Source organism: Momordica charantia (genome assembly GCF_013281855.1).
Source record: "Momordica charantia cultivar OHB3-1 chromosome 1 unlocalized genomic scaffold, Mcharantia_2.0 BLBB01000001.1, whole genome shotgun sequence".
Lineage (NCBI taxonomy): Eukaryota > Viridiplantae > Streptophyta > Magnoliopsida > Cucurbitales > Cucurbitaceae > Momordica > Momordica charantia.
Window position 1 is genome coordinate 4,171,870 of NW_028275157.1, and position 22,996 is coordinate 4,194,865.

At 38.4% G+C, this 22,996-nt stretch overlaps 1 protein-coding gene across 2 annotated transcripts; it reads left to right on the forward strand.

Annotated features, from left to right (window-relative positions):
- The first annotated feature begins 1,751 nt into the window (after window positions 1–1,751).
- Window positions 1,752–16,666, forward strand: LOC111025410 (uncharacterized). 2 transcript variants are annotated; one of them, XM_088120579.1, is made up of 10 exons: window positions 1,752–2,296; window positions 3,007–3,147; window positions 4,583–4,966; window positions 5,723–5,827; window positions 11,970–12,110; window positions 12,195–12,398; window positions 12,584–12,676; window positions 12,834–12,945; window positions 16,068–16,132; window positions 16,572–16,666. In XM_088120579.1, exons 1-9 carry the CDS (start codon window positions 1,811–1,813, stop codon window positions 16,109–16,111), a joined length of 1,710 nt encoding a protein of 569 aa, XP_087976705.1. In that variant the 5' UTR covers window positions 1,752–1,810; the 3' UTR covers window positions 16,112–16,132; window positions 16,572–16,666. The 2 variants fall into 2 exon arrangements, with proteins under 2 accessions (XP_087976705.1, XP_087976697.1); XM_088120571.1 differs by having other exon boundaries at window positions 16,068–16,666.
- The last annotated feature ends 6,330 nt before the right edge of the window (window positions 16,667–22,996 follow it).

A 22,996-nucleotide genomic window follows, 5' to 3' on the forward strand; every position in this document is an offset into this window, starting at 1 on the left:
CCCGCGCTCGCCAGCCACCTACCATTCTAACGCCCGCACCCATGTCATGCTAACATAGTAAGAGGCTAGCACCTGCCCCAAAGCACGTGCTCGCCTGACCGTCGCCAGCCCCCCCACCTGCCTCCAGCATTCCAGCGCGTGCCCCACCTGCTTCATGCGAGCACCTATGCGATGCCACCCGAACGCTCGCCTGCGGTGCCAGTGCTCCTGCGCACCTCACCCGCCTACGCCTGCGCGCGCAAGCCCAACGCCTGCCTTGCACGTGCCACACCGCCAGCCCTATGGGCGCCCACCTGATGTTGCCGCCCATTCTTTTTGGCACCCACCCTTGGCGCCAAACATCGTTGCTTGCCGTCCACTCCATCCCACTTAAGGAAAATATTTCCTTATTTTTTTGCTAGATTATATTATGAGATTTGTTTTGATTTATTTCTTTTTGATTTATCAATTTTAAATTCATAGGCAATTTAAAATTAGAGGGACTAAATCGTTATAAACTAAAGTTCAGGGACTAAATTGTTACTTTATCGAAAGTTCAAGAACCAAAAGCGTTTTTTAACCAAAGCTTTATAATAGTCATAAATATACTTGTGAGCGAGGAAAGTAAGAGAGAAAGAATATAGTACAACTTTTAATCCATATATCTATCATTAATAAAGCACTCCCAATTATAACTAACCTTTTTTTAGTGCACGACTATAACTAACCTTAAAATTATAACAAACTCACTTTAAAAACTAATCATATTCCCTTGAAAATATATACTTGACTAGTTAACTATACTCAAGTTGACATACTTGACTAGTAAACTATACTCAAGTTGACATACTTTTAGGAAAATACTAACCCAAACTTATTGGAATTTTTAATATTACATACATGATGACAAATGGCATGCAATGCATTAGAACTAACTTCGAGCTAAAATGGAAAGAGGGCCAACGGATTTAATGATTGTTATTAAAACTCCAATCAGCACAACTAATCAGTTAGAATTCATGGATGGACACAATGAGAAGAAAGGTTTCTACAGTGTTAACAGGGGTTACAAGCTCCACACGAATTCTATCTGTAATAATGTATAGTTCTAAGGGAGTGGTGGGAAGAACTCGTGGAGTTTAAATGTTCCCCTAAATTAGAGTTTTCATGTGGGGGACTTTTCGGACTCGTTTGGTAACGTTTTTGTTTCTTTATTTTAATTAAAAAAAATGTAGTGCATGGTTCAAACCTCAAAGAATTCAACTATATAAAAATAATATTTTTATTTATATTTTGGAACAAATTGGAAATAGGAACAATAAAGGAGAAATTTGTTTTGGTTGGTCCCAAAATTTCTATACAATTGTGAGAATGTTCCAAAAGAGGAGAAACAAGAAACAAAGTTAATTATTAAATGCTTAAATTTCTTAAGAAAATTAGAAACGAGAAACAAGAAACAATAAACGAAAACGTTACGAAACGACTTAATCACAATTACAATCAAGCAATGATAGTGTAAAAAAAAAGAGGCACGAGTGTCTTAATTTTTTACTACATGTAACCCAAAGCAGTATTTGTGGTTTTTCATTTAAATTTCCAAAAAAAAAATAATAAAGTGGGTCCCCGCATCAGTCGCCAGACCCGGCTGCCTCGTTTCATTGCGTATGGTTCATCAAATTCTCCTTCACCAATCACCTTTATCCACGTTTGTGTGAGTGCTAGATCCGTCCGCAGGTAACCGCGCCCTATCTTCTCTTCTTTGTTATTTTCGTTTCTCAAAGATCTGCCATTTGCGCAAAGCTCTGTGCGCTCACTCTCTCTATCCAACGCCATGACCGAGCCCACTGACCAATCTCCCTCTCCATCTTCCTCATTGCCTCCGAAAGATCCAATTTCTCTGATTCGTCCCCGCCGCGAGCCCTTCGAGCATGGCCTCCTCCCGATTCCCAAGCTCGTCTTCTCCGACCCCATCCAAACCCTAATTCCACTCAAGCAAAAGCTCGTCGACGCTTCCCCGACCCACCGGGTTAACTCTGCCGCCATTTCCGAATCACTCCAGATCTCCATTGACCATGCACGCCTCGTCCTTGATACCCTTGCTTCCGTTCTCCACTCCGATTCCGACCCGCTCGTCAATGCTACCCCGGACGAGATTGACTCTGTTGGGGTGGATGTCCTCGATCTGGTTCTCTTCTTGTATATTCAGTCTTATAAGAGGTTGCTTCCACGATCGCATAAAGACTCCGCTGCTGTTGCCGATGTCTGGCCTTCAACTTCTGCTTTCGATGGGTATTTGTCTGCTCTTTCGCCGTTGCAGGTAAACTTTTGCCCTGGGGTTGTGTTTTTTTAATGTGAATCATACTGCTCTGAGCTTTTAGCACTAATGTGGATCTTGGGGGTGTACTGGGTTATTTTTGTATATTTAGCTTGGGATTGAAGAAAGTTCAATGGGTGTAAATGTTGATCGATGACGATAAATTGCGTATCCTGCTGGTAGTAGGCGAGCTCTTTTATGGGTTTCACTGTAGAGGGTTCAATAGTTTATTCGATATGATGGTTCATTTGCTCATTTTTGCTGGTTTCTTCGTAGGTATTGCCTGGGGTTTAGTAATGAGGCTAACTAATTTCAAATAACGTGAAAGTAAATTATAACGTGGGAAGAATTAAGTGCTTCAGTTTATTGGAATCGGTATATAAAATTTGGTGTCACATATACTTTCTTGTGATTGTTTTTCTGGACATGGTTTTCTTTTGGTTCTGCTGAATTTTTCTTGTTCACAGTAGCATTTCTGCATTGTAGAAATATCGCTTCCTCTATCTTTCCATGCATACAAGCAGGTGTTTACATGTGCAAGTAACCGAGGAAGTTGATTGTTCAATTTTAGATGCTTTACCACTCAGGTTCATTGTACCTGCACATTTGTGAGAATTATCCCTTCATGTCTGTATGGTAGAAATGCTGATATCAATCACTTTATGATCAGCAAACTGCTGAAATAAGCTCAAATTTCTTCCATCACACTGCAGCTTGTGCGCAGCAACAGCCGTCGATTCATGCCATCGCAGGCTGATGAAGAAGCTCATCAGTTATCATATTTACAAAAGCACTTGGCCAACATTCTCTCACTTTTGGCAGATACTGTGGAGGGGGAAGGCGAGGAGTCTTTGGTTTGTAATCTTTGGATACTACTCTCTTTATTTTTTATCTGTTTGTCCTTTTATATTTTACTTTGTTATCCTTTAAAAGTAGAAATCAACCATGGTGAAGTAGGAGATATTAGGAAAGCAAATACTTGTGTATTATTCAATGTTTTAAAAGGCTAAAGGCGGCCTCGAGGCTTTTTCTCTTGAAAAGGCGAGGCGTAAGCCTCAAGGCGGTATGAAGCGTAAGCCTCAATTTTAATTAAAAGAATTAAACAAATCCTAAATTTGTGTGGTCAAGTATTACCAAACATAATAGTTATATAAAATTATCAAAATATCCACCTGTTACTTGTCACTCAAAAAAAATTCTAAAAAAACATCATAACATCACTACTATTATCACCAATAGAACTTACTTATTCTATAAATTGTTGTCTTCAATATTTTTAAAGTCTAGGTAGTAAAAGTAGTAATAGATTGAATTGTTACAACTCCTGCTTAGGATTCCATACAAAAAAAACCTTGATATTTTTTAAGAATTGGAAAAAGTAATAGTATTCTTGTAATCATTACACGAGGCGTATACTTTAAGCCTCAGTGTGTTTTCAAAGAGGCGTAAGCCTCTTCTATGCGAGGCGTAAGCCTCTTATAGTCCCAAGAAGGCGTAAGACTTGAGGCTAAAAGTTAGAGCCTTGCCTAGAGGCGGGCCTCAAGGCGTAAGCCTCAAAAGCCTTTTAAAACATTGGTATTATTATGTTTTGGGTTTTAAAGATTGGTTTCAATCTTTTATCCAATTTTTCCTCCAATGACCAGTGAAGTTTATTGTAACTTGTAAGCTAGCTCTGAAATGAAAGGGTTATGGAAAGCTAATTGTTTTGAAATGTAGTTAATTTTCTCTGCTATTGCATTGTGGTCACAAGACTAAATCTTTTTGTCAACTTTTGTAATTTTCTTACATGGTCACTCAAGATTTGGTCAATGTGTCTAATCTAATATGGGCTTGTCTTATTATTTGCATTTGTTTTTGGTTTTTTTTTTTGATAGGAAACCAGGGAAAATATAAATGTGTTAAAGCATTTGGCTTACAAATTATTTGTTTATCAGATTAATTTTAATTTTTAATTTAAATGTGCTTAATGCATTTCCTGTGTGTTAGAGGTTTGCTTCGTTTATAGGTGCTAAAGTGCTTTATAGCTGACTCCAACTGATTTAGACGATGATATAGATGCAAAACAAAGTCTACAAAATTGGCGCTCGTTATTTGCATGCTTGTGAAGTTGTGATGCCTTTCTTGTTTGCTAGTTTGAATATTCTCACTTCTAAACCTAGAAAATTTGTAATATTATGGGTGACGAAAATTTTCTTTGTTCTTATTAGATATATTTATTTTTATTCATTGTTGGTTTTTACTTGAAAATAGTCTACTGTATTGAACTTTTTTTTTCATGTAATCTCATAGGTTTTATCTGTGGAAAGATTTGAGCACCTTGGATTTTTGGTTCAATTTGGTGATAAGGGATCTGACGGAATTCAGCTGAGTCAACATGCTCCATTTTTTGCTAATTCAGATCCTGATATGCCTGCTGTTCCTGTTTCGGCAGCTCAAGTGTTGGACTGGATTCTGCGGAACATTGCTTCTGCTTTAGAAAATATTTCAGAGAGAGCTTCTCTTAAAGAAAATGGGCCATCTGGTGCATCTGACCAAGATGTTGCTATGGCTGATGCATCCACAAGTTCGGTGAACAAGACTTCCAGCATGACTAGGGGTCCTAGTTATATTGAGGGAATTTCTAAGTCCTCTCTTGTGAAGCAAGCATCTGATCTCAAGGGTTCTTCTGTGAAGGTTTGTCATCGTTTAGTTTCTTTATTGTAAGGCTATCATTTTATTTTCAACCGAATGTATCAATCAGGGTAGATGTTGTGTTGTTTACTTTAAGTGTTTGGGTTATAATCAAGCTAAAATGGCTCGTATTATTAGTGAAGCTTCATATTTCTCGATACTGCTGTTATTTATATGCATTGTATTGTTCCTTCATTACGACTTCTGAACCAAAAACTAATTTCCAAACTCTCTTCTTCATGTATGGGCAAGTGGTAATGCCAGTTAGCGTTTGATTAAAATCAAGAGGTATTTATGAAGTTGGAAATGAATGAGGCAAAGTTTATTTGAGACCCTAGCCTCATGGAGGCAATGAGAAAGGTAAAGTAGTAGTATAATATCTTGAAGTTGGCAGTGTTAAAATTTTGTTTTCATCTGTGAGCCGTCTCTGGATATGATGTCATTATTTATAAGTTTATAACAATATGTTAGTTGTTTCTATCTTTTTAAACATTGGACGGCTGCCTTGAGACTTCTTCATGAGCTCTTGGACATTTATGTAGCTTACCTTAATGAGCTAGTCTCTATCTTTGTAGATTTGGAGTTAAAACAATCATCTTTTTTTTTTTTTTATTATTTTATTGAGGGTCATGCCTATTTGAGTATGAAATTCAGTTTGACCCAGATTTGCATCATGCATGAGTTATGTTGCCTCTTTTTTATCTGCTGAGTGCTTTGTGAATTGAACGTTATATTGTAATGTTTTATTTGTGGCTACAGGTGCTTAACTGCCATGAGTCCGTCATTTACATATTAGCACCTTTGAGATATGCCACAATATATGGATGTTCTGATACTACTATTGTTCTTGGAGCAGTTGGAAAGGTAATAACTAGTAATAAAAATTGCATTTTGCTAAATTTTGCTGTTTCTGGCAGATAAAAATTGTTTGTTGGTCATGTTTGTATAATATTAGGTGGGGGAGCTATTTCACCTGTATCTTCATGAATGGAACAGATGCCTAGTTTATATATCTTTGCCGAGTATATTTTGGTGGTTTGAATTTGATTATGTACATGATGTGTAATGTGATTGTGGCATTTAATGTCTATTTAGGATGAGTTTGACATACCTTGTAGTTTAAACACTCTTTATAAAGGGAACTTTTTCTTTTCTTAAAGTAATTGTAATTGTAATAAAAGTGGCACTTAGGCCTGTTTAATTCAGGGGAATGGCCAAAGTCGTGATGATGTGGCAAGGGGTGCCAAACATAATGCGGGCTGCCCTACTTCTAAGTATCAATAGAAAAGGTGGGAGAGAGTGACTTTATGAAATTTTTGACTTTCTAAAGCAGCACAAGTAGCTTATCGCCTTCTTGTCGTTTCCTTGGTTGTTTCTTTCTCCATATTACTTCCTTAAAATAGGATCATCAAGTACATCCATCCATGTATTTGTAATTAGCTTGAAAGAAGAAAGGGGTCTGGTCTTCTAGTAATCTAATTCCTATTCTGGTTTAAGACAGTTTTAGTAAACTATATAAATAGGTTTCTGATTTCGATGCCAAAAATTTTGTAGTAGCAACATCAAAGAAATAACATTTGCCATTCTGATTGATTTTCATTTTGATTCTTTATCATTTCGATATTGGTATGGTTATATTTTCTCAAAAAGCGATTTTAATCATAAGTTTGTTTGGTTGCACTACATGTAACCGTGATTCTAGAAATGTCAAATTACCATAAAGTGATTTGAAAGTATTCCTGATCAATTATGTAGATGATTTGATAACATTCTTGAGAGTTGCCCTTTTACTAGTTTGATTTGGACTTGTTTCTTGGAAACCTTTGTGTAAGTTGGGCCCGAAGCAGAGAGTCGTTGTCAATGATGGAGGTGCTCTTCCAGCCCCCCTTTCATGATAAGGGTCATGTTATTTGGTGCTGTACATTCTTTGCAGTTGTTTGGGGATTTTGTTAGAGAAATAGGATAATTTTTTATTTTGTTAGAGAAATAGGATAATTTTGATGGGATGGAGGAGAGGTAGTAGGAGGAGGTGTGGTCCCTTGTGTTACTAAGATTTTGTGTAATTATCCTTTGGGCCTTATCTTTTTGGATTGGAACCCTTCTTTGTATGGTTAGTTTTGCTTCTTGATGGCTCCTTTTGTTAGGTTATTTTTTATATGCTCTTTGTATTCTTTCATTTTATCTTGAAAGTTGGTTTTCAGATAAAACTTTTTTTTGAGAAATAACTTTCAAGTGTTTATTAACAATATGTTATCTCTCTTTTGAAATTTTTTTTGAGTTATTGTAGTTCTTAGTTGGTGTAAATGCTTCGACTCCCCTTTCAACAACTACCCTCTTAATGATCTTATTACAAGTTGGAAGGCTTTCTTGTAATCAACCATGTGACCTTTTGTATATTTCATATCATCAATGAAATATCTGTTTCATAAAAAAGAAACAATATGTTGTCAATCTTATTTTTTAAAATGTGAGTTTTATTTGTTACCAAATATTGAAGATTAAAAAAAAAAACACTTTTAGCCCTCCAAAATCACTTAGGAAGTTAAACATACTCTTAGTATCTGGAGTGGACAGTTGATGAGTGTGGTTGTGACACAATTATCATGACCTCTCCTTAGCCTTGGGTCAATATGATGGACAATGTGGTAACAAACTCTTGGTTTCCTTTTCATTTTATTTTCTTCCACGGTGTCTGTTTTTTCGTGTAAGCTGAATAATTGAGTAATTTATTCTATTTTCATTTACTTATATATACATATAGACTTAGAATTTTAAGATAGTGAAGCTTTTGGCTGTTTGGGTAATTTAAGAAAAAGAAACATGGCTTTAGATTCTAAACGCGAATTTTACATGGAAGAGAGATCCATTTTGTACTTGTCATCAACGAGCATGGAGTTGAAAAAGTATGGTTGATTCACTATTTAAAGATCAAGGGCAGGTGGAAGTCCTTGAAAGTTTATCACCCAATGTAAACATCTGATGAAATAAGTAAGTTTGGGAGTAACAATGCCTCTTGAGAAGATTTTTTATTTTTTTTTGAATGAGAAACAATTTCATTGATATATGAAATTAGGGATATGAAAGGGGTACAAAAGGGTGAATCCCTATCCACGGGAAATACAATAAACATCTCCAATTGGATACTAAATCTGTAGAACTATAATGATGGAAAAGAGAACATTTACACTGTGATGCAACCAAAAAAACAACGGATTCAGAGATACGATTGAAGGGGAGCTCTTTTCCTTGGAAAATCTGATGATTTCTTTCAATCCAAATAGACCAAAAACTGGCTTGAACGAAGTGCATTCCTAGAAGCTTTTTCTCCTTAGTGAAAGGGCGGCCCGTGAGAAGGTATGTCAATGGACTGCTAGCTTCAAAAGGTAGAGGTGTGTGCCATCCAAAGGTTAAGAGGATTATATTTCAAAATTTCATTGAGAGGATACATGTTGTAAATAGATGGCCCTGTGATTCCCTTTTCTTTATAGAGAACACACCAATGAGGGGAGATTTGCATGTATGGCATTCTCTATTGCAATTTATCATGCGTATTAGTGGCTTTTTGGCTAACCTCGCATAGGAAAAACTTTAGCATTGATCGCTCCATATGGACTTGTATAATATGGGAGCTTCTTCATTTGGGGAGGTAGTAGACAACTCCTGGTTCAATGAGCTGGTCGAGAAGAGGCCTGAGGATTCCAAGCTCCATATGTATGTGTCCTGGTTCACAGAAGGCTGTTTATAAGCCAATATCTGAAGGAGTGATGCTAATTATGCAAGTTCGAATCTTTTAGATTTCTCCGAAACCGAAGGTCCCATGATCAATTTCAGAATCTGTTTAGACCACATTTCATCTACTGTGATCAACTTGTCAGCTGCCAATTCGAAAAGGAGAGGGTGAGTGCTGTATAGGGGATCCTTACTCAGCCAAGAATCCTTTAAAAAAGCTGTGGGTTTACTATCACCCACTTTGATGGATATCTTGTCAAAGATCAAAGTCTGTAGCTTTAGAATTTTCTTCCATAGCCCATGTGCTTTAGCTATTGAAGAGGCTTTTTGTCAGGGATGTTGAACAAAAGGCCCATATTTTACATCTATCACCTTCTGCCAAAGGGCATTATCCTCCACCAAATAACGCGAAATCCATTTGTCGAGAAGAGCTTTGTTCTTAGATTTGATGTTACATATGCCGAGTCCACCTTCATGCATAGACCATAGGTTACTGACCTTGTCCAATTGACCAAGCTTTTTCCCTCTCTATCTTTGTTGCTTTTCTATAAGAAGTTCTGGATAAGTCTCTCTAATTCTTTTGCCCTCTTTGATGGGATGGAAAGGTAATGAAGATGGAGGTTTGAGAGCGTGGCTTCTATAAGGGTAAGTCTTCCACCTTTGGATTTAGAAGAGTGCTCCCAAGAACTAAGTTTCTTCCTAGGTTTGAGAGCGTGGTTTCTATAAGGGTAAGTCTTCCACCTTTGGATTTAGAAGAGTGCTCCCAACAACTAAGTTTCTTCCTAACCTTGTCCAACATGGGATCCTAAAAGGAAGATGTGTTGCTTACCATTTAAAGGAAGGCCTAAGCATGTATTTGGTCGGGCACCATTTCTACACACAAACCAAGCTGCCAACTGGTTTACTTCTGAGTCCTCAATATTGATGTCAATCATTTCGGATTTTTGAAGGTTGATGTTGAGACTGGATGCTTCTTCAAAGATCCTTATGGTGTTGGAAAGGTTGTTGAGATGAAGCTTGTTCTTTGAAGAGAAAAAAGAATAGAATCATCAGGTGATGGACTTCCAAAGTGCTATTTCCCACAAAACAGCCCTTAATCAAATGAGATTCAGCAGCATGTGATAGCAACCTACTAAAACAGTAGACTATTAGTATGAAGGGGAAGGGTGAGAGGGCATCACCTTGCCTAAGGCCTCTTCTAGTTGCCATGAACTTTAGGTCTCCCGTTGATCATTATGAAGAAATTGGTAGATGAGATACAACCCCTAATCCATCTTCTCCATTGCATTCGAAAGCCTTTTGCTCACAAGATGCCAAGGTGATGGACTTCCAAAGCCTCTTGACAAGATTATTGCTAGAAGAAGCCCAGTAGGGAGAGGCCTTCTCAAGGTTATATCACCTAACAATAGATTGGGCCATGAGAAACTATTGGGAAATGTATGATAACTAACCAAGCCTTAAGTTTCAAAAGAGTCGTTAATGTAGGGAGATGAAGATCTCTAATGGTAGCTTCAAAATGTTAGACTTACTACCAACTGGGATGGTATTTATCAGACACTTGAGCTCCAAGGAGTTTTACTTTCATGTCTTCGTTCTTACACTTTAGGTCTTATTTCTCTGAATTGGAGTCCCTTATTGTATAGTTAACCTTTGAACTTAGTTTGTGGGCTATCTTTTTGTGTGCCCCTTGGCTTTGGGCTTCCCTTTTGTATTTGTTTCTTCAGGTTTTCAAAGCGCAAGGCGCAGTCCAAGACAACAAGTCTCCTGATCGCCTCAAGGTGAGAGGCGACAAAAAGGCGTCGCCTGAGTGAAGTGCGAGGCACACTATTATAATAATAAGAATAATATATATATGTATACCCTAAAATTTTTAAACATTAAAGATTGTTATATACATCAAACTACTGAGAACATACAATAACCATTAGTTCTAAAATTTGTTCTTCATAACCTTGTAAAACCACCTCATCATTGCTCTTCGATTTTTTCAATGTCTTCAGTCAATTAGTGTTTTCCCCTGAAACGTCTTTGAGGTTGTTGATCAGCTTCTTTGAGGCTTTTTTTCTTGGAATGAAAGCTAAAGTTTTTTTATTTGAATTTTTACTAACAACAAAACTTTTAGGGATCAGGAGATCAGGAGAGGCCTCCCGTGATAGTTTGGTCGCTTGCTAGGTTCGCCTCTGTTTGGGCAGTCTGTTACTAAGGATTTTTATTCTTATTCTCAATTGGGGTCCCTTCTTGTATAGTTAGTCTTCTGATTCTCGTCGTGGGCTGTCTGTGTATGCCCTGTCTTTGTGCTATCTTTTGTTTGCCTCTGTTGTCTTTGTCTCTTTCATTGTTTCTCAATAAAGCTTGGTTTATAAAAAAAAAAAAAAATCTTTGGTTCTATGCAATTTCACTAGGCTTTTGGAAGCTTGGTTGGAAAGGTAAAGAGAATTGTTGAAGATCCTCCCGTGAGTACTTTGAATTGTGCCAACTGGAGCAGTTTTAGTATTCTTCTCCTCTGAAGGTTGGCTGGTGGTTTGCTTGCTTCTTCCATACTTTTGTACTTTTGCTACCATTAATGAAAAGTGCCTTTCGCACCAAAAAAAGACTACAAAAGGAAACTGTTTTCTTTTTTTTTTTTTTAGTTTTTAAAAAGAAACAGATGAATTGATGAAAAGAGGGGAGAAACAGCCTAAAGGCAGGGGCCGATCCTCTGAAGGTTGGCTGGTGGTTTGCTTGCTTCTTTCGTATTTTTTACTTTTGCTACCAATTACAACCGATTGAATACTTGTATTACAGCCTGTTGTTTAGGGTTTACATCACTAAACAGCCTATTCTTTGGCCAGAGCACTATTTTTTAACTATATTTTAAAAATAAATCTATCTCTAAATTTTTCTGTTCAAATATCTCTATTGTTTAATTATTTGAGTTTATTCTTATTTAAATATAAATGGTTTTTGTTAATATTATCACAATTGAGTATTTATTTTTACCTATTGTTATTATAAATAATGTTCATTAATTAATCTATTAAGTGTGCCTTGCTTCATCTAGTGATGCCTTTTTGTCGCCTCTCGGCTCAAGGCGATTAAGAAGCTTGTCGCCTTAAAGTTCGCCTTGCGCTTTGAAAACACTGATTAGTGATTACATTTTACACGTGCTAGATGGAAATGATATTCTTCTTATTATTATTTTATTCCTAATATTGGCATTTTTCCTTTGCCAAAAAAAAAAAAAAAAGGAAAAACAAAAAAATCCATCATGTCTCGAATGTATATTTTTCTTTTTCAGGCTGTAAGAGTAGAACACTGTGAGCGTGTTCATTTAATTACAGTTGCAAAAAGAGTCTGCATTGCAAACTGTCGAGAGTGTTTGTTCTTTTTGGGGGTAAATCAACGACCACTGATTGTTGGTGATAATCATAAGCTGCAGGTGAGTCATTATTCAATCTTGCTCTTTGAAATTTTCGGATTTCCTTTAATTTTAGTTAACATGGATTCTTTTATCTCATGGCAGGTGGCACCATATAATACATTTTACTCTCAATTAGGAGACCATATGACTGAAGTTGGCATTCAGGCAGCTCTGAATAGATGGGATGAACCACTCGCCCTTGGAGTGGTAGACCCACATGATTCATTATCTCATCCTGCAGGTGTCTCTGATGTACAAACTGAGACTGCTACATGTCTGGACCCTGATCAGTTCACAAATTTTTTGGTAGGCCGTTTCTTTTAGGGAGGAAAACTTACAGAGGGCAGTATTTTTTTCTTAATTTTTCATGCAAGCATTTGTTTTTACCTTAGGGTGCAGCCTACTGGAGTCAGTAAATCTGCATTTTTTTTTTGTTTGGATGGGAAATATTATTTTACATTTTTCTTATGGTGCTCTATCTACTGTTGCAGCTCCCAGACTGGGTTTGTGGTGAATTTTCCGGATCTACTGACTGCAATCCATTCCCATTACCAGATGTTTACTTGGCATCTCTTGAGAGAAATGTATGTTCAACAAACCTTGCTGATTTTCTAAGCTTGCATTGGCACGTGAAAAATTGTAAAACAATTGCATTAAAATTTGTCCTTATTTGGCCTTCATTTTCACGGTGTTGGTTTCAATTACCTCTTATAATGGACTCATTATATTTTTCCCCCTCAGAAAAGGAATTTGGGGGAAGTAAAGCAAATACTGAGAGAAACCCCACTTGAAGAGAACCGCAAGCGAGAACTATCATCTGCACTTCATGTATACTTCAAAGACTGGCTATATGGTATTGTTCCTTTCTTTTCTTTGCATGTATATACATCAGAGACGTGAATGATAATTATCCATTTTTGAGTACTTTTATTTAAGAATATTTTGCTGCAAAGATAGACTATTGATCTGCATGTAAGCTATAGCCCAAAACTTCATTATTATCACAATATCAAAAAATATCAAAAAATTATGAATGAAGATCAAACCTTTCTTAGAAGCAATTGGAAACTGTATTCTCATGGATATGAAAAAAACCAACAATATGAAAAAACTATGAATGAAGATCAAATCTTATTTTGGAAGAAGCAGGCTTTTTATTGATTTTTTGAAAAGTTTACACTCATGGATGTAGATATCAAAAAATTATATATGAAAATGAAACCTTTCTTAGAAAAAGTAGATTTTTTTTTTCATTAATTTGTTGAAAATTTACTAAATAATTTGCAAACTATATCGGGCTCAATAATCCTGATTAAGTTAATCTTAAGTATAAATAATTACATATAGAATTGGACTGAGATCATCATGAACAAGCTTAACATAGGTAGGTTTGTCACTTCTTCCTGACCAACCTTGCTATGGGAAATTCTGTCATTTTCTCTTAATCCAAGTATTAGAATACTTCTACTCCATATATTAACAAAGTCTTCCATTCTTCTTAATTTATTGCCACACATGAGCCGGATAATATACCCCTTTGTACTTTATGCACAAACCTAGAACATGTGGACTTGATTTGAATGAAATCCCCAGAAATATTAGGCTTTGGCTTTGCACGACTGGGAGAGGTCAATAGTCTAGAAGGGTGTTGGTAGAGAAAATGATTTTCGGGAGGAGGGTGATTGTAGTGATACATGGGGAGTATTTAAATCGAAACAAAAGAGAAAGCCAACTATCGGCCAAGGGTTGAGAAAACCCTCCCCCAACAACTAAACAATAGTCGTCTTTATTTCTGAAGGCTTCGATGGGGGGAATCTAAAGAGTAAGGCGGTGGTTCTATGGAGCAGTGCGGCACATCTGGAAAGAAAGAAACAGCCATTTTGTTGAAGATAAGATGACTTTGATTGATTCTTTTTGTGTGAATATAAAACATATAGCTTCTTGGTGGGCATTATCCCGGAGGAATTTTTTTGTAACTACAATCTTGTTTACTTATTCAAGATTGGAAATGAGTGATTGGATAGAGCTTAGGGGAGGGTTCTCTCTACCCTCCTCCATTAGGTTGTTCCCCCTTTGTCTGGGCTCTTTTGTTATGAATACAAGTTCCTTGTTTCTTCTAAAAGAAAAAAACAAAAAAAGAACTAAACAATAGTCCCTTTCCAATCCTTCACAATTGAGTTGAACCTATAGTTACAAAAGAATTTCTCGTGATTTGTAATCCACCAAGAAGCAGTATGTTGTATATTATTGTTTGGATAACTGGGAGTCGGAGCTTTGCTCCTCTATACCTGGGGCACCTGCGCCAGCCCCAAGGCCCGGATTCAGGATACATAAGGGCTTTTTTGGTATTAAGTTCACTAGAAGATTCGAACTTAAGACCTCTAATCCAATATGACCAAAGGACTCCTCGCCCTTGCCAACTGAGCTACCCTCCAAACCCTTGCCAACTGGGCTGCCCTTGTGTGTTGTATGTGTATTTCAAAAAGAATCCTCAAGAGGTTTTTTTCCCTAAGAAAACCTAGTATTACGCTCCCTCCAAAGTCCCCATATTAAGGACCGTGCTGCACAACTCCAAATAATTTGAGCTTTGCCCTTTAAAAGGTTACCACAAAAAAATTCCAATAACCAGTCATCGATCTTAAGAGGCAAACAGAAGGAGATATCCATCATGGAAGAAATAAAAGACCATCCCTTATGAGCCAAAGGACAATGCAAGAAAATATGAACCATAGTTTCTTCATTTCTGCCACATAGACAACAAAAAGAGGGAGAAAGATGCCAAGTAGGAAAGTGTCTTTCTACATTTTCTGAAGTATTTAAGCTTATGTGAAAGATAGTCCAGAGGAAGAACTTGACCTTTTTTGGGACTTTGAAATTCGATACAGAATTAACCACCGAGCAGTTGATATGACCCTTTTTTTGTTTTCTCTTTGATAGGAAACAAATTCTTTTTTTGTTTTCTCTTTGATAGGAAAAAAATTTCATTGATAGCATGAAATATACAAAAAAAGCCTATCCAAATGAAGTTACAAAATACTTCTCCAATTGGATATAAGAGAATTTAGTGCTATCAACCTTCCACCAAATCTTATCTTTGCCTTCCCCTAGATGAAAAAGATCTAGGATCCCCACATTCACCAATTCCTTTCCCTTCGCCTGTTTTTACCCCATTGGCACCATGAGAGATCTTTGATGTACTCTTTGATCTTTTCTTACGTTGGCTTACTTCCACTGCATGCTTTCCATTGGATTCTTATTAATCTTTTCTGCCACCACTCCAGAGCTTGATTCCACTGCATCCCATATATTTTCCCTTTTCTTTCCTTTGGGTGTACCAGTATAGAATTTTGATACGTGATACCAACTGATAGAATTCTATCATCATATACTGAGTAAGAGTAAACACAGAAAGGTTAGACTCCACAGAACAGTAACTTACTACCTTGCCCATCTCCTTCTTACAACTCTCTTACATATACAACCTCCCAATTGAGAACTACTGGTGAGGGGCCCACTACCGCACTTGCAAAATATACTCTCTGATGAATAACTCACTCTCCCCTCTAACTCATGCATTTAATCCCATGTCTTCTTCCTTGCATGCACAAAGTTTATTGGCCGATCAGATTGTCAGCCGAAGGGAGTAACAGTTACTGGGAGAGGTTAGGCCTCTCAAATTCCTGAGGTTGTAATTTGAGGTATTGAGTAAAGGAGATAATGACCGACCAGCTAGAAACTAGATAGATATATTAAGCTCATTTTCATAGCCTTGGATAGAGACGTTTATTGAATCAGAGCTTCATCTGTTGTATTGAAGTAAATACGTTTATGGCTTCTGTTTGAATCTGTGATGTGTTTTGCCTGTTTGTTAGTGCAACATGTAGGATGATACGATACGTTTTTAAATGGCTTATTTTGGCTGTGTTTTATCTTTTTTTTTTTTTTTTTTTTTTTTTTTTTTTTTTTTTTTTGCAGCTTCAGGAAACATCCGTCAGCTTTACTGCTGGCAAGGTGACTGATTGATTGGTGTGTTGAAAAAGGTGGGTTTTAGAGTCGAATATGATGTGGTAAAAGCAGGAAAAGTTTTTTTTTTTTTTTTTTTTTTTCTGGTTTCTTTATTCAATTGTCAGCTCGTTGTTTTCGCCAATTCCTTTTTGGTACTCTACTAGCTATGAGTAGCCGAGAGCTAACCCTCTGCACGTGGTAGTGGGATCAAAAAAGAACCAAAAAAAACAAAAAAACAAAAAGCATTTGCTAATCTCAATTGTAATTCTTGTGGGGAAAAGAAACGAATAATGTCTCTGTAATATTTTTATTTATCCCATGCCTCCTCCCTTCAGGGACTTGTAATTCCACCTTCCCCCTTTATTGATTTAGATGACCGTTGAGTTTTGCTTGTGGATTGAGTCCTTGTCATTGTTTTCTTTTCCTCCCTCTCTTTCTGAATCCAATGAAATTGAGTTGTAATGTAATATGTAGGTTGTTGAAACCCAGAATTGTCTGTAAAATATATGTGGTGTTGACTGTTGACGGTCTGATTGATCATGAAGCGAAGTGACCCGTTTCCTTGTCAATATCATTCCCATGAGAAGACTGAGTTGCCTATTGCTTTGGAAAAAAGCCTGAAATTTGATGCTTTTCATTAGTTTTATATAGGTCCTCTATTTATATGTTATATACACTTTTAGATTTCATAACCATGTAAATAGAGATTCTATTGGAATTGTTGATTGAATGTTTAGGAAAAGTAAACTTCAGAAATAAGTAATAAATTTTAGGTTAGTTTCATTAGGTTTATCTTAATATCAGCCATTATAATTTTGCATGGTTGATCTATTCAATTCTTTTTTTGATTAGCTGTATTAGCTCTAGTTGAATTCTATGATCCTTTGACTAATTGTATCAAGATAATTGTAATGTCTAATATATTCTAAAATATTTTAAAAGTTCAATTTTGCTGTGTGAAATTTATTGAGCTACAAACCACGCGTGATGTATAGTAGTTATAATTGGACCTCTAAATTTTCCAATCTAAAAATTAGATCAAACTTTTCATGGTAAAAATTATTCCCTTAAACTGTCAACAAGTGAAATTGTACCCTCTAAATCCTACTTTTTTTAAAAATTGTATCTTATTGAAAATTTCAGCTTAATAGAACTTCACGTCTCCATCCATCAATGTCGTCGAACTGTGCATTTGGAATTATCAGCAGTCCTCCCAATACCATCACATTATCAGCAGTCCTCCCAATACCATCACACTCTTCTATTTCCCTTTCCAATCATAGAAATTGACCACCCCTTTTCACACTTGCTTCAAACGATAGGAAATAATTCTCAGGAAAATAAAGTTTTCCAGAAGAAAATCGCTGGAGGAAGCAAATCGCTGGAGGAACTGGGAATACTTAAATTCTATCAATTTTCCTGAAAAGTTGCTTGAAGATCAAACAGACAAAAGAAAAGTTCATCCAATGATATATTCTGATTGCTAAAAATTCTAGACAAAATCTGAAGTAACCTAAAAAAACATGCCAAGACTGAACAATTTTCTGAGAAAATCTCTTCAAACAACAAAAAAACAGAAGAAGACAATAGCTTCTAGTTCGTGATTCAAAAATGAAATTCAGGCTGCACTATGTTCATCGATTATATCAACAGATGCAATAGAAAACGGAGGATGTAAAATTAACATAAGATCACCTATTTCAAAGATCTTGAGCTCATTGTAATTTTTATGTCTCTAAGCCATTCATGGACTTTATTTTGTAAGAATTTTTCTTATAAAATTGTGAGCCAAAATTTGATTATCCACTCTTTTTGAAATCATAGATTTAGGCCATTAGATTAAGAAGGAATTTGAATTAAAGGTTGAAATTTAATTAACATAATAATAATAGTAATAATAATAATAATATATTAAAAAAAATTCCAATGGCTACTTTGAGAAAAATCATGATTTTATTTATTTATTTTAAATAAAACTGACACAGGTCAGTAACTATTCGATTATTTTTTTATTTTATTTTTTAAAACCACAACGGCAGCTTAATATATATATATATATAGTTTTTTTTTTCTTTTTGTTTTTTTTACTACTATATTATCCACTTCGTGTATTTTTTATTCCAATTTGTTTTATCCATAATTTATTTGTTTTGAGCTTCAATTTGAGTAATTCAAAAATGTTTGAATCTTTGTTTCGAGTTCTACGTGGACACCTCAAAATACTAAAATTATCAATAAAAAAATTTAAGTTTGTTATCATCAAAACGTTAATTAATTAATTAAAATAATTAATTTGAGATTAAGGAAAAAAAAAAGCATAGAACAACCATGTTTTCTTTTATGCCCATCAATGAGGTTGGTGCATTAACAAAACACAATTTCACATTATCTTTTGTGGAACGCTTTACAACATTGATAAGTCTTGAAAGTATTTGTTTATGCAAGATCTGCACAACAGTACTTTTCTGAACCTAGCTCGAACCCGGTCTCCGGTCCGACCTGAATACTAGAGTGGACCTGCTCAAGAAAGTAAACACTCCGACGCTCAAGTCAGTATAGGCCGGATTCCCTATTTAGTTCGAGGTGAGATTCGATACCTGAGCGTGAAATGAAGCCCTCTATTTATAGGTGGTGGATCCGACAGTACACACGACCGGCGGTTATTTGTCTTTTCTCACATCGGACCTGTCGGGTTTCACGGTAGGTCAGACCCCGAGCAGGTCGTACCTCGGCTTTCATACTTAGCCTTTTCAATGATTGTAACCGGTCTTCTCGGCGGTTCGAGGTGGACCTGGTTCTCCAATTTTCCTTTAAGCGCCAATGGTTGTCCTCCACGTGTCCAGGGTATTTTTACACCCAAACATTGGCCCCCTCTCTGTCAGGTTTGATCTCGACCTGGCAGAGAAGTTCATTCGACTCCATTTCGGACACGTGGCGACTTTTTAATTCGTAGAGAGAATATGACCGTTGCGGAAGATATATCGATCTGCCAGGTCATCGGAGCATTCAAGTATTCAGTCGTTACGGATCTCGAGATGATCCTGACTGCTTGTTGATTACACGTGTACGGTGCAGTGATTTTCCGACGAGCTATAAATAGTCCCAAGACTTCAGGTCATACCTTACGTTTCCTAAATTCTCGGAGTTCGATTTGAAAGCAGCTCGAACCTTCGGTAGGTCAGTCTCTTTCCCTTTTTCACTTTCTTTTTCAAGTGTAGTTCCCATGTCTTTCTCCTTTAGCAGTGATAGCTTAGGATCTGATGAGGGCTTAGCTCGTAGTTTAGAGTCCGAGCTCGAAGAGATAGAGAACTTTAGGTTTTCTGATGACGGGGAGGATAGTGATGCTTCCACCTCGGGTCAGGGTTTGGAATACCCTTATAGGATACCCGAGCATTACCTCGGACCCCTTCGTAGGGGGTTTGCTATCCCAGAGAATATCTTCCTTAGGATTCCAGAGGAGGGGGAAAGAGCTGACAATCTTCCAGTCACTCTTTATCTCAAAATGTTTGAGTACGACCTCAGAATTCCTCTGCATCCTTTCGTTCAAAAGTTCTTGACAGAACTGGGCTGGCTCCGACTCAAGTGGCCCCCAATGAATGGGGTGTCATTTTTGCCTTGGCCATCCTTTTTTGGTTACGAGCTCGGGACAACGAAGAGGCTGAGCTATTGAATGTTGAGCAGCTCCTCGCATGCTTCGAAGCGAAGAGGATAGCCAAGAAGCCTGGTCGGTACTATATGTGCGCAAGGAAGGGCGCAGAAGGTATAGTTAAGGGGCCAACCTCCATCAAGGGATGGGTGAAGAAGTGGTTCTTTGCCTCTGGGGAATGGCTGGCAAAGGACGAGGCTGGTCGTCCCTTCTTTGATGTTCCCACTAGGTTTGGGAACCTAGGTACGAAGTAGTTATTGCTCCCCTTCTTTTTATAGTTCTAAGTTTTTCTTATTCTCCTGTTGCTTAGATCTAACTCGGATTTTATTTTTTGCAGTGTCGATCAGGCCAGTTCCCGAACTCACTCAAGCCTCCTTTGACACGCTGAAGTACTACAACGAGCACTTTCCGAAGGGCAGGAAGGTCGGAACCTTGGTGACTGACAAGCTGCTGCTTGAGTCTGGGCTGTTAGATTACAACCCACTAGTTCGTCTCGTCGAAGCGTCGAGGTCGAACTCCGAGCTAGATAAGCTGCACTTTTCTCTTTTATGTTATCTAACTTGTGCTTCTGATCGCTGACCTTTTGTTTCTTATTTTGCAGCCATGGTGTGCGGATTTACAAGCAGTGTGAGGCACAAGTCTAAAGGCCGCGCTCATGCTCTCAAGGCTGTCAATAGCTCGGAGCCTGCAACTCCTGCTGTGGCAGGGCCAGCCTCAGAAGATCCAGCCCCAGCCTCAAGAGATCCAACTCCGGTGATCGAGCTGGACTCGGTTGAGGAGCACTCCAAAAAGAAGCGCCCAAGAGACGAGTCTGAGGCGCTGGACGTATCTCCCCTCAACCAGGTGAGAGATGTATCTCCTCTGAAGAGGATAAAGAAGAAGAAGAAGACTACCTCCTTCTCGGAGGTCGGAGCTGGTGGGGCCTTGCCCACGAGTTTTGCAGATCTGGTGGACGATCTTGAGGCCAGAATGGGTGGGACGTCCGATGTGCCGACACGGTTTCGAATTGAACCGTCCAGCTCCAGGGTGAAGGACCAGGTGTCTCGCATCTCGGCCGCGAGTTTGGATCGCTGCCTCAAAAGGGCGTCCAAATTCGTAAGTGACCCAGGGTTCGTTCTCCAGAGGACCATCGACCACGCCGCCGAGGTAAGATCAGCTTCTCCTTGTATCTTTGTTTGATTTGTTTAACTGGTAGCTCGGTCTAACTTTTATGCTTTTGGTATTCGCAGGCGTTCGTTGCTTCTATTCACTCGGCTATAGCAATAAAGGCCGAGCTGGATGGAAGGGAAGCTTTGGCAGCAAGGGAGAAGGAGGACTTCTCTGCTGCCTTGGAGGCTGCTACCACCATGAAGGGTGAGCTGCTGAGGGCTCGCTATGAGGTGGATATTTTGAAGGCCGAGGTGGAGGCCAAGGCCGAGCTGCTGAAGAGGGAAGACGAGAGGCGCAAGGCCCAGCTCCGAGCTGCCCATGCCATCACCAAGGGTCTGGAGAAGGAGAAGTTCCAACTCCTCAAGCAGAAGGATGACATACTCCAGGCACTTGTGGCAAAGGATGAGGAACTCAAGCCCCTGACTGCCGAGCTCGAGACAGTGAAGGAGCATCTCAGCAATGGAGTCTTGTTGGAGAAGTCTTTTAGGCAACACCCTGACTTCGACTGGTTTGCTAAAGACTTCTCTGATGCAGGCTTCAAATTTCTGATGAAGGGCATCGCTGCCGATATGCCTGACCTTCAGATCGATCTCGGTGGTCTGAAGAGGAAGTATGCTGAGAAGTGGGCTTAACTGCACTCCTGGCCCCTAGGCGCTGGTGGAGAAGTACGTCAGAGATCTGGACTCTGACTACTCCGATCTTGAAGAGGATCAGGTCGGCACTACTCAGGAGGATGCTCCTTCTCAAGCAGGCGGATCTCAGGAGGTCAACCTACTTGGGTCACAAAGCGAGCTATCTTCCCACCTCGGAAGCAGCTGAGGCTTCTTTCTTTTTCTTCCTTCTTTTTTTTTTTCTTTTTTGTAAGTTTGAAGGCAGAGCTACAAGGTATATAAGCCTTGTCTTTGTCTTCTTTGATCAATGAAATTTTGTTATTCACTCTTACTTCGGTGTAGCTAGCTCTGCTTCTTCCTTGCCTTTTCTTTAAATTTTGTAGACAAATTCACCTCATACCTCAATCTCTTTTGACATTGCGCCTTTTACTAAAGGTTTGAATTTGAGTCTCCATCTAGTCTTCAATGCATTACACAAACTCTGGACTTTTAACATCGCACCTTCAACTCAAACGTTCCAAGGTTTTAATTTTAAGTCCATAGCTATTCCTCACATCGCACCTCGTACCCTTAGGTTCAGAGGTTTGAATATTTTGAACTTTCCACATCGCCCCTTTAACTTAAACGTTCAAAGGTTTGAATATTAAGTTCACTAGTGGTTTTAACATCGCACCTCGTACCTATAGGCATTGAGGATTGAATTTTAACCAACTCTTTCACAATTAACTTTGAACCTTTCACATCGCACTTTTAACTCTTAACATACAAAAGATTGAATTTTGGTTCGTTGTCGGTTTTGACATCGCACCTCTAACCCGTAGGTTCTGAGGGTTGAATTTTAACCGATTATTGCAATTTAATCTTGTGGGAGTCCGTGGCCCCGATTTAACTTCTGGTCGAACTCGGAGCCATGAAATTAAATCACCCCGTTTATTCAGACCATCATTCCCTTGAAAATTTTTACAAGTTCATCTTAGGACCATTTTGACATTTCAAGGGTAATAGCGCTTCAGATGCTCCGCGTTCCATGGATGCGCGAGGACATCTCCTTTCAGATCGGCCAGTATGTACGTCCCAGGTCGGACTATTCCTCTGACTTCGAACGACCCTTCCCAGTTTGGGTCAAGGGTGCCCACATGACTTTGGATCCTCCTTAAGACCATATGTCTGACTTGGAAGGTTCGAGGTCGAACTCGGGCGTTGTAATGTCTAGCCATTCTGTTTTGATATTCCGCTAGGCGTAGCTGAGCCATTTCTCTTTTTTCTTCCAGTAAATCGAGGTTGAGGAGCAGCTCTTCCTCGTTTAATGTAGGCTCGTAGAGTGCTCCACTCTGTTGGATGGGAGGCCCATCTCAACTGGAACAACAGCTTCAGATCCGAAGGCGAGTGAGAACGGGGTCTCGCCAGTTGACTCTGTTGGGGTGGTCCGATATGACATAGAACCTTTGGTAGCTCCTCGGCCCACCTGCCTTTTCTGGAGTCCAATCTCAGTT

What these genes read in the sequence shown, in the direction of transcription:
- LOC111025410 (XM_088120571.1), top strand. Translation starts at nt 1,811, where the DNA reads ATGACCGAGCCCACTGACCAATCTCCCTCTCCATCTTCCTCATTGCCT. An exon ending in GGGAAGGCGAGGAGTCTTTG is followed by an intron (nt 3,148 to 4,582) that starts GTTTGTAATCTT and finishes GTAATCTCATAG; the next exon opens with GTTTTATCTGTGGAAAGATT. An exon ending in TTCTTGGAGCAGTTGGAAAG is followed by an intron (nt 5,828 to 11,969) that starts GTAATAACTAGT and finishes TTTCTTTTTCAG; the next exon opens with GCTGTAAGAGTAGAACACTG.